We start from the raw sequence: 12510 nt of genomic DNA on the forward strand, positions 1-12510 counted from the left end.
ATTACCAAAAAGATTATCGGGCATATCCAATCTCTCCTTATTTGAATTTCAACAGATATTGCGGAATTTAAAGTTACTATAGAATCAAAATTTTCAGTGATGTAATTATGCAATATTTTGTGAATGACAAAATAGTTATAATAATACCTGGTTCTTTAAATGTACAGTATCTGCTTGCAATAAATGGATCGGTGGCCCAACGTAGATAGTGATCCATTTCCCAATACCTTCGTGTTTCTTCCCTGGATAAGCTATATTTTGAATCAACATATTTCTTTCCTGTGCATATGGAGGTACAGGTGGTATTTTATGAGGAAGAAGATAAATAATTAATACAACGGAATTCCTATTTTATTGTATATTGGGTCTGGGACGATGAAATTTGAGCGTTAAATTGAAGCAAACGTGCGTTAAGACCAGAAATACATTAAAAAGAAACAAAAATTCTTATTAATACTGTAATCTTAGCCATAGCAAACATTACATATTATATGATGTTGCCAACGAGAGTACCCACTAACAAAGATGTTCAGATAAGTTATTGCTCGCAAAAACTTAACTATAACGTTTTTCTTAAGCAGTTTCAGAATTATTATACAGAATGGTTGAAAGGATAGTGAACTTTTTCATTGTTACAAAATAATGTGTTTTGGCTAAGTGAAACTACAATTATACACACATTTAAGATTTAAAGCTTGTGGTCCAAAAGTTATTGATATCTTGTAATCTTTTATTTTAAATTATTACAAAACTGTTTTGCTTCTTTTAAATGAGCAATAAATCATAATTTTCTTATACGTTCCATGGCTAGAATTTTTTTTTGGGCCAAGCATGTAGCCAGACCATTAAGACGGAGGAAGTCGAGATCATTTTGTGGGAACTAACTTGAGTTCACGTCTCATGCATAAGAGCTACGTTCCAACAAACAACCGAAAGTTTCGGAGGGCTAAAAGTGGTCGCACGAGGCTGACTCGGGATCATTAAATAATTACTATAACATGCACACAAACATAAATTTGAATTACTTAAATTCCGTATTCCGCCTTATTATATTCAGTCGTTGCAGAAGAAACACTAAAATATTAATTTCAGTTGAATTCGTCCTTGGATTCACAGTCTGCTGTGATATGCTTCAATCATTTACAATTCACTAAAGGAACTGACAAACTATTGATAACTTGGTAGTAGAACTTCGATTCCTTCTTTTGGTGTCAAAGAACGCTGAGAACTATGTTATGGTTAATCACTTCACTAGAAACCTGCTCAAATTTTAATTCAAAACTCTACAATACACAGCTTCCTCCTGGATATGGTTAGCTACGAATCTTCGACTTCGGTTCTATTCCCGGTTGAAACTCATGTGGTTAGCATCCCACGTTAAGCTGTAGATCTGCGTCCCTTATAGCCACGATGCTGAAAGGTGTTCTAAATTCGGATATAACAACCAATTTAGAGTACATTATGATTGAGCAAGTAATTCCGAAAGATTGTAATATCAGGGTGGCCCAGAAGTAGGTATACTCCCCTGCATTGATCAAGTATAACATTCTAGTTTATGGGTTTATTTAGTTCGGCTCTTCCGAGCTTAAGATGTAAGTAAAAACACATTAAGAACAAATAATAAAGAAACTAAGTCTCTACCACCTGATGGATAACAATAAGAAATGATATAAAATGCAGTACGGTACTGTATATCTACTTTTGGGCCGCCCTGCATATATAATATAAACTTTTGAACTGACTGGACCTACAAGCTATACAACAAGCGCGGCTGCTACGAGAGCAGGGTGCGAGATCCTGAGGGATGAGGGTGAATTCCCTGACTTAATATTTTTTGTAAAAAAAAAAAAAAAAAAAAAAAAAGTCCTCTCGCTATGAACTTATTGAGGTAAATAAAATAATATTATTGTCAAAATCTTGCCAATTAATTACAGTAATTCGTATATAGAGGTAATTGGCATAATTTCGCATGTAGTTCTAATTTATGAGCGAACTATTGGTTAATGGTACACCTAACCTTACAAAGTTTAATAATTATGGATCTTCAAATGTGCAAATTCTCCATGTCGAAACATTTCATTCGGAAGATAAAAAAAAAAAACACTTCTGTCTTTCCCACTTCGACTTATGATTTCGCATCCTGTAGCAATAGGTTTTATGGTTGTACAACTCCCTAGTTTTTAACCCCAGAAAATGTTTATGAAATGTGAATAGCAGTATTCGAGTAAAAATAATACTTTGCTTTCCAGAGCAAGACAGTATTGATGCCTCTCTCAAAACATCTAAAAGAAGTTTTTAAAAAAATCTAGAACTGTTTACGTTTGTGTTTAAGAGCTTTGAAACCCAATTCAGAAACATTGAGCAAATAGCTGAGTGCAGGGAACTTTTATTTTACTTGATGCCTGCAGTCACTTGATGATCACAAGGGGTCTACTTTCATAATTGCTACGAACTTTTTCAGTTACCAGCACTTGATTATTAATTTTTAATTCTTCTCCTTGTGGGCAAGTGACTTAGGGGCAGAAAGAAGGGAAAGAATGAATGATTGACAAACACGCTTCATAAAATCAAAGAAATATGAGCTTGATGGCGATGCATGTGATTGAATTCGAGTTATGTTCACGAGGGCAGAAGGAGTGTTGTTTAAAAAGATCAAAATCTGTTTTTAATCTTCTTGTAAAAAGTTAAATTCTATACATTGTTGTCTTACTTTATTGAATCTGCTTACAGCATCTGTAGTGGTTTTAATTTCCTAAATGAAATGGAACATACTCATTACAACGTACTTTGTACTTGTACCTTACATTACGTTATTACTTTACATAACTAATGTTTAATAAAATTGATGTAATAGTTTTGTGTAAAAGGAGCTTTTAAACTCGCGTTGAGCAGTAATTATTTATTTTGTTTGCAAACAAATAGGAACTAAATGTTTCAGCAACAACAGCGAACGTAATCTTAAATCAGTAAAATAAAAAATACAGAAGATATTTTCGTGCTCGTAGTTTCTAAATATTGAACTAACAACCAGAAGTGGGAAGCGCACAGCTCATGTGTGCGCCAGCTTTGATATTTTAACCACTGCTTTTATAGGCAACCCTTCGTTACTGCTGTGTAATAAATATCTCTCGTATAAAACTAATTTTATAAATAGGCCAAAAAATTACATCTTTAATAATAATAATAATAATAATAATAATAATAATAATAATAATAATATGTTCGCGTGTCTTGTAGAGAGGATTTCACGTAGAAAGAAGTGACTAGAACAACCAAATTTTGCTCACAAATAAATATTTACTATATCTAATCGTGTACGAAGCATTTTTCGATTTTCGGCTTGGTGGAGGGGTCTTGGAGCTCAAAAGTTATAAATGTCTCTTCTTTGATTATTTCTAAGAACGCCTTGCCTGTGTGCAACCCATATTACTTCTTTGTTCTGCTGACTTAGATAACAGCAAAGGATAAAGACCCTGGCAACGAAATAAACATTCATCTTCCTTTCTTTTTATCCAGGTTCTGAATTAGACTGGGCAACGACGGGTGCTTACAGCTAGTATATTTTCTAAATAAATAAATAAATGCCATATGGAACGTGAGTTTTGTCTGTGTATGCTTTGCATTTTGTGATAAGTAATATAAATTGCATTTTATGTTTGGTCAAACTTTTCACCTATATTTGTTCTTTTCTTTTTTTTTTCAGTGGAGTTATGTATGCGCCCTTAGTGTGTCGTAAGTGTGGCAAAAAGCGAGCGGAGAGGAAAGAAATAATAACAGAAATAGTAGAAACAGAAATCAAATACGGGAGAGACTTACATATCATTGTGGAAGAATTCTATCGACCGATGTTGGTTGCTGGTCTCCTCACGCAAGAACAACTCTCCGCCATTTTTCTCAATGTTGAAGAGTTGATTGAGATTAACGACCACCTGACGGAGAAGCTGAAGGATGCTTTGGAGATCGCTCTGGACCAAGGAGACGAAGATCTTCTTACTGTAAACATAGGAAAATTGTTTCTCGAGGCCACACCAATGCTTCATGCGTTTGAGTCGTATTGCACGAGGCAGGTGAGTACCGCAAGTTTGTTTTTCTTTATGTATAAATGTAAATTACGTGAATAGTTGGAAAGAAACACATTTTAATCAGGAGGAAGACTGGAGGCGCAGAGTCAGTAACTACAGGGAACACCGTGACTTGAGGGCAAATTGGAAAAAGTTCAAAGACAAAGCTGTGCTTGGAAAAACCATGCTTTTTCATTTTTATCTTTAATTGACTAATTTCTTTAAGACAATTTAACTGAAAGATAATTGATTAAAATTATTAAAATGTAATCAAATTCATGAAATGAAATTAAAATGAAATCTTTGAGTTTTACGTTCCACAGTTATGCCGGCTAGGCTAAAGGAGACAGACGGTGATGATGAGAAATGAATGAAATGGTGGAATGAAGAAACTAGGAGGAAACGGGAGAACCCTGAGGAAACCCACGTACACGGTGTTTGTCCACCACAAAGCCCACTTGGCGCGAGCTGGGGTCGAACCAGGGACCTACTCAAATTCATATTTTACGGTACTATTATATACTAATAAACGGTAGTAGTTTGTGGTATCTAAAAAGTTCACACGATGGTTATATGGTTCACTTGACTCTATCCGTGTAGAATAGAGTAGCAGGATTAAATTCTACAGTATTATTTATTACGTTATAACGAAACAATAAAACAATCGATAGTCATTGAGCTGGACAAAAATGATATGAGTGTAATTCCTTGTGGGTAGTTTTTGGGGATAAACATGTATTTTTTAAAATCGTGAAAAATTTAACCACGACATCTGTTAAGATGAAGCTGATACTAAAGTATATCCTTTTTAAGCTTTGCATGCTGATACTAGGGTGACACGGTAGCTCAGTGGTAGATCACTTAGCTCTGGTGCGTAGAGTACTTGGTTCGGTCCCTGGCCAAGTAAGTTTGTGGTGGACCACATCGTGTCTGTGGATTTGGTCGGGATACTACCGTTTCCACCCACTTTTCATTCTACCAATTCTTCCATCTTCATTCACTTGTTTTAATCATCGTCTCCCTTAGCCAAACGGGCATAATCATAGGACGTTAAACTGAAAGATTTCATTTTGCATTTTGATACTAACAAGACGACAGTGTGCAGGAAAGTTAACGAAGTATAGCACAAAATTATGATTAACTTCTTTTTTTAAAAAATATAATATTGCCCAAAGATAAGACGTGGTATATTAATGGATAGATCACATAATAAGCTAAGCTAACTAACATATGCTTGAGGGTACATTCTCAACGCTAGTTATCGGGAAAATGTACAAATTGTAAATTTTATTACGCCTTGAATATGTCGTTTCTTCCCAATAACAAGTGAATTTCGTTTGACAGTGTGAATCTACGGTAGACTTTCAAACTATGTGAATTCAATACCCAAACATGGGGTAGTACATCTAACTACTAGTTGCAATAGAGTAAGAAGATCAAAGATAAAACCTGTTCTGTGGGCGCTGAATACGGATCAAAAAGCCATTATTGGCTATCCCTTACTATTTTTTTTTATTTTATAGCGATAAAAGTTGAAACCAAAATTCGTTAATATCTGCTAATTCCTGTTCGATTTCAAAAAACCTCTTCTTGATATTTTGTATAGTTTTTGCTTTATGAAAATCAGTAATGAAAGCAGAAGTACTAGTAAATTCAACTACTTACGGTTTCGATATGGTGTTGTGGGCAGTGCCGGATTTACGTATAAGCTAAACAAGCTATAGCTTAAGGCCCCACGCTGTTGGGCGGAGGGGGTAAATTGAAGGAAAATATTGAATGCATATTTCCCAAATACAAGAAAAATAAATAAAATCTACATGTAGCAATAGTGCTTCGTTTGTGTAGGCCCCTATGATGTAAGCAATGGGGCAACTCCTGCTAGCCTGCTTTCTAAAATATTACTAGTTTCTTCATTTCTGTATATTAAGTTCTACATTTATCCGGACACATAAAGGGCCAAACCGTCTTCAATAGCTTAAGGCCCCACCAAACCTAAATCCAGCTCTGGTTGTGGGTTGTGATGATATTTTTTAGATGCTTTATCGACTGCTAAAAAGGTTGGTTGTTATCTGTTTCCATTTCCGTTTTGTGGTTAATTTGAATCACTTCCGTTTTGAATAGAGGGTAACGGAAAAGATGGAACTAATTCTTGGCAAGTTGAAGCGATTACAAGAAAAAAATCTAGAGATCTCATAGCGTTTTTGCTCTATAGAAATCAGTATTGAAACCGGATGTAGTAGGTACATTTCAACCACTTTATATATATATATATGAGTGTTTCGGGCTCTAATGATACAATTTATGTTCTCTTGAGATCCTAAATCAATTGTAAAAACAATTTGTTGCTAAGTATTACGATTTTTGTTCTATGGCGATAAGGGTTGAAAATGGAAATGGTTAATTTGAACCACTTTCGATCTGAGTAGAGGGATAACGGAAAACATGGAACCTATTCTTGGGATGCTGAATTGTATTCTTGGAATGCTCCATTTTTCTTACCGTTTTTGGTCTGATACTTTTCGATAGACAGGCGGACAAAGCCATTCTATAACACTTTCCTGACACTTATGTATGGCATAGTTTGGAAGTCGAACAATTGGTAGGTTTTATTCTGCTGGTACAGAGTATCTATTTACTGTTAAATAGAAGATTGGGTCTTTTAACAAGTGGTGATTTCAGAATATTATCGCTCTCGGGGGACTTTGTAGACTCAGGTGAAAAGCATACTAGTATTGCGAAAATACTTGTAAAACACATCTTCGGAGATACCGCCCCGAGGAGGAATTGCGTATCACCGTAGGGGAAATTCCACCCTTGAAAGCATCACTGCTTCATAACGGTGACATAATACTCTGAACAGTGACACATACTACTTGTAAATAAGGTGGAAACTTTGTGTTCTTACCTTTTTTTTTTAAGTATTTGGTACCACTAAAATGCTTAAGGCACGATTTGCCTGCAAGTACTGCATAAATTAAATAAATTAAATTTTTAAAAAGAATAGTCATGTCATCTTTTAAACAGCTTGTCACGTGACTCAACACTTTTTATGTGGAATGTTGTCTTCCGTAGGAAAGTGAATATATAGGTTTGAATTTAAGATATTTGTAAAAGAATCTCTGCATTTGTCAAGTATATCAATTGTTTCGGAAATAATGAATGAGATGGAAATGTTTGTGTGGCACACTATACGCATTTATTGGTGAACGGGGGTTAAACGTATCTGTATATTATTTTGCCCTCTGAAAATTACCGCTGTAAGTGCTATTCTGTTCATTCAGTGTAGCCTCTACGTCCCTCCTTCTATCTTTGGGAAAATGTAAGAAGCAGATGAATGTTTGTAAGTACTTACTCAGTTTTGTAGATTGGGCCGCGGTGGCTCAGTGGTAGAGCGTTCACCTTTGGTGGTTGGGGTTCCGGGTTCGATCCTAGCCCCCGCCAAGTGAACTTTGTGGTGGACAAACACCGTGTACGTGGGTTTTCTCGGGGTTCTCCCGTTTCCTCCCACTTTCTTCATTCCACCATTTCATTCATTACTCATCATCACCGTCTCCTTTAGTCTAACCGGCATAACCGTGGGACGTAAAACTCAAAGATTTCATTTCATTTTCAGATTTGTAGATAACTTCCTCTGATCTTAACACATTTAGCACATCGATCAGTAAGATGTTGAATACCAGCAGAAAAGAAGGTTTTCGGGGCAACATGAAGGATGTTAATGCATCATCGTTGCTGTAAACGTGAACCACGCAAGTGTTTCTTTAGTTTTAAAACAAGAAAAAGTCTCTTGAAGCAAGTCTGGAGAATATGGTGGATGGGGAAAAAGCTGAAATCCATACTGTTTAATAGCAGTTTGCTGGGTATCAATGCTCTGCGCTTCCTAAAATCGAACGATAAATAGCACCGCTCTCTACTTTTATTTTTATGCTGAGGAAGGATTGTGTAATCGTTCCACCGAGTTTCGTCATCCCACGATTGTTATGTTATCTTAAGCTCAGAATTTAATGAATTCTCCTCGTATATATAACATGGGCACGCGATATTTTGAGTTACGAAGCCACAAGGAAACTTAGCTCCGCCATTGATTTCAACTGTGAATAAAACAATGTAGCTACAATCAAAAATACACCAAACAATGTCACTTATAATACTTTTATTATGTTGTTGTTATAATGCTAACGTGTTTTGTTGTTGTTGTTGTTTTTAATGTATATTGAACATTCCAGTGCATTTTTCTTCATTTCACAGATTAACATGTCACTGGAGTTCCGTATTAAGTTTAACACTGAAACGTTTTCTGCCTATGATTTTTTTTTTAATGGAACTTCGTTTAACAAAGATAATTCTGCTTGCTAATGTTTCATAAAGAAATTCTATTCACTTGTTGAAACAAGCAGATTACTTGAGCATTTTTGTGAAAATTAAAATTTGTATGAAAAATCTTTGCATTTTACCAAAAAAAAAAAAAAAAAAAACTTTGGCAACTTAATCCTTAAATGAGACCACCAATTGCAATCCGAAAGTCCTTGATTCGAATCCTGTGGGCGATCATCGTATTTTTTTTCACATTTTTTCCTCAGTTACCCCAGGCAAATGCTGAGATTGTAACTTTGAATTAAGTCTGGGTGGACTTTCTTCTGAATTTCCTGAGTTTTACTTAAGTTGGCCTAGTGCAGAATGGCTTAAGAGCTGGAACTATAACCGTTAATAAAAAATGAATAAATAAAATTAATTCTCTACGTAGCATGGGTGACCGAAGGGGAGGGCAGGGTGGGGCCCGAGCTCTCCCTTCTGGCTCACGAAAATGTATTAAATTTCTTAAGATTTTCTTAATACAAATAAAAAAAATACTGAACGTAATATATCAACCAGGGATTTGAGCCCTCTCCCATAGAAAATTTTCTTCGGTCATCCATGCTGCGTAGGAATTCAGTATGTTCTGAGGGAGTTCTTTGAAACGTAATAAGCTAGAAACTTACGTTATTTATAAAATTGTCTTCAATAAAAGAAATATTGTCGAAGTGAGATTCACACTTACTTCGTGTTTTTAGAAGCTCCGTAAAATATCTAGCCTTTACCAAGGAATCTCTACAATTATTGTTTTCTTTAAAAATAAGAAGTTAAAAAGGCCAGCTATTCAATTTTCAATTTCAGAACTCTTGGACCGAAAGAAGAAGATATTTTTATGAAGTGATTCGATCTTCATGTAACTGATTTCACCCGTAACACTTACCGATAAACATTTCACCGATAAACTTAAGATCACAGTTTAAGGAAATGAAACCGTTTAGGAAAACTCTTAAAGACGCAATAAATAATATAGATCCATACGACTACTTTTTAAATAGATTCTAAAGATGCAAATGAAGAAAAAAATTGGTATAATTCCCATTCTTCGTCAATCGTAAAACTCACTGGAGTGTCCATGAGGAAGGGTCAGTTGATGTCATATACAAATGACTGTAACGGTACACGTTAATTGGTCATTCTGTGTGATTCTGTGCGTGTGTACCTGGTATCATTGTATACATATATGTAATGTGTGTAACGTATATTTATTTGCATATGTTTGTATGTGTGTGTGTTTGTGCGTGTGTAGGTTTATGTATCCTTTTTGGGGAACGAAGGGAATCAAACCTAAAAGAATAGAAAGAAGAGGCAAGAAGATGTCTCAAGACACGTAGGACATGAGCATGGCTCACGCAGAGAGAAATAAAAGAAGTTTAAAGTTCTGAAGACTAAGATAGATTGCATGTCGGAATGTCGCGTGCATGGAAAAAGGAACACGTAATTTTTTCTACTGCTACGCGATATCTTCCTGGATTTTGTTTTTTATTTATTTATTTTTTGCTTTTAGTGCATCTGAGAAACAACAAAAACAAAAAAACAAAGAGACAAACAACACTATTGAATTTTGACTTTTGCTCTCAGATTCATGAAAAGTCGTGTTCAGCGTGTGTGGAGAGAAAATCTTAGGGCGAAACTGTAGTTTTTCGTTTACTATTCTGCTAACGGGATTTAGATGAAATTGTATATATATATATATATATATATATATATATATATATATATATATATATATATATATATATATATATTGCCATGAATATTGTCACGGAGAATCTCGGAAATAATTTGAATAACCTTCCTCATATATAAAATGTTTTGATGAGTGAAATTTTATTATATGAGAATGAAGTTGAAGCTAAAACAAGATTTCTTAATGATTGTTTAAGAATTACGCGGCATTGTTTCAAAAACTCCATATTGATATTTTATCACTATATGTTTTTGTTCGTAGATGGAATGAACTTCTGATTTCGGGGTAGTTCAAGAAATCGAAAATTGAGTTCAGTTCGGAGAGTCTTATCGTAATGTGAAGTTGTTTTAAGAGTGTGGCGTCATTATTTGTGTTTGGGGAAAGTCAACAAGATTCTAATACTGTTTTAACCCTTTTAGAATTTATGGTAACTTTCGTTACTATAGAGTAGTGTTGTCTTTGACCGCTTATTTAGGTTCTATAACAGGCATTTAAGCCGTTTTTAAATTTATTTAAGTCAAGCATAGACCAAAGATCACAACAAATGCGTTTTGGAACCGGATGGGCAACTTGGCGGCGCCAAGTGGGGGTGGAGGTGCGTGATTTCCTTTTTTAAGGCAAATTTCAAAAATTTTTAACGCCCTTAGTTTTCAAGAGATCAGATTTGAAATTTTGCATGTGGATTGAGTGCACTTTTGAGTATTTCGCAATTCTTTTTAAGTCCCTACGTGGACCCGGCCCCGAAGGGTGCAACTATTCCGAGGCGGTGATTTTTTCAGAAAAAGTTCCTGGGTTTCCCAAATTTTCCGGTTTAAGTGTATGATACGGTCATGTGAGTGGTACCATTGGAAAGGGCTTGTTATACTGAAGAAAACGGCGTTTGAACCATGACTCTAGGCCAAATAGTAATGACGCACTAAATTTTAAAAATATTTTTATGAGTCACCTGCAGACTTTCAAATTTTTTTACCGCCCTTAGTTTTCAATATACAAGATTAAAATTTTGCATATGCATAGTGTACATAACTACGTTTTTTTTTTTTAATCAGGTTCCTACGTGAACCCAGGCCCGGGCCAGAGGGGCGCGAATAATTTTGATTTAAAAAAAAACGGTTTTCTCTGATTTTCCCGTTTCTGGTGTATAATATGCACAAGCGAGTGATACCGTAGGAAAGAATTCTCTATTCTGGAAAAAACGAGCTATGAACCATGGTAAATAAACTTATGATAAATAGTAAAGAAGGAGTAGCTGTTTGACTGAGTCTAAAATTTAACTAAAAAGTGGAGATCCTAAAAGGGTTAAGTGTGTTTATAGTAAAGGACAGGGAAGTACTCGCGAGGAGTACACCCTTCCCCCTCCAAAAAAAAATTCTTAAATTGACTAATATTTTTGGACTTTCTTAACAGAACTATGCTTGCGAAATGATTGATGTACGGTTAAGAATCGATTCTACGCAACACTGTACTCTTTCTTTTCTTATAAAAGTAACTAGTTCTATCGTTTTTTTTTTTTTTTTTTTAAATATAGGTGGCAGTAATTAACAATTAGTTACTTATCGCCTTTTCAGATGCAGAATAAAACAGATTCAATGTAACATTGATGTATTGAACCCCCTCCCCAAGTACTTTGGACCTCTCTCTGCAAACATTTCTGGGTGCATGGTTGTCTTTGCGGAAAATTCACTAGTGACACTCTAGAGATCATATTTCTGCTGCTTCGGGGTTCCCGGGTCAGACAAGGTCTTAGAAGCTAGACTTAGACCCGGTTGTCCGGACAAAAGTCATGACCCAAGTGACTCAGTGACCCATGCCATTACTGCTATGCATCCACCAAGTACACCGGATTTAAGCTCCTGTCGTGGGTCGGAGTTGCATAAGAACCAAAACACGAAAATTCAAACTCCAAGATGTGAGAAGGAACTCTGCATTTCGAAAATTCATTAGAATACCTCTTCATAGCGTGGTACTGGGTTGGGTTCACGATGGGAGTGCTGTGTCCGGGTACCCTACTTGAGAATTGGTTTTTGTCTCAGATAACCTCAATGCTGAAAAGAATGTTAAACTCGAAGTAATCTATTATTCACCATTTATTGAGATATGTGGTCTCTGCCACAAACTTGTTGTTACTATGCTTACTTTCTATGCGTGTACTCGTAAGTCCAAATCATGTTGAGAATACACATCTGGGGCCTGGGGCCAGTAGAGCATTTCGACTCAAACAAGCTTCACGTACAATAGGCAGAAAAGAAACTTGTATGTACAGTACTATTGTACCAAAAAATAAACTTTTATACTACCATTATAACGTATTGGTGCTAAGGATGACGTGCACCCAGTAATTTTCGTTGGGAGGGGTCCAATAGAACAAGACACTATGTGTATAATATTGTACCACTGTTACTCTATACC

At 35.5% G+C, this 12510-nt stretch overlaps 1 protein-coding gene across 1 annotated transcript in view; it reads left to right on the forward strand.

The window, feature by feature from the left end:
* Window positions 1–12510, forward strand: part of RhoGEF64C (Rho guanine nucleotide exchange factor at 64C) — a gene marked incomplete in the record, with an annotated part of 487653 nt that overhangs the window by 456830 nt on the left and 18313 nt on the right. The window contains 1 exon segment of the mRNA XM_081745923.1: window positions 3704–4067. Within this exon segment, the coding sequence (XP_081602049.1) occupies window positions 3704–4067 (364 nt within the window).

The sequence above is a fragment of the Thermobia domestica genome, chromosome 18 (assembly GCF_964235325.1).
Source record: "Thermobia domestica chromosome 18, izTheDome1.hap1.1, whole genome shotgun sequence".
In the NCBI taxonomy this organism is placed as follows: Eukaryota; Metazoa; Arthropoda; class Insecta; order Zygentoma; family Lepismatidae; genus Thermobia; species Thermobia domestica.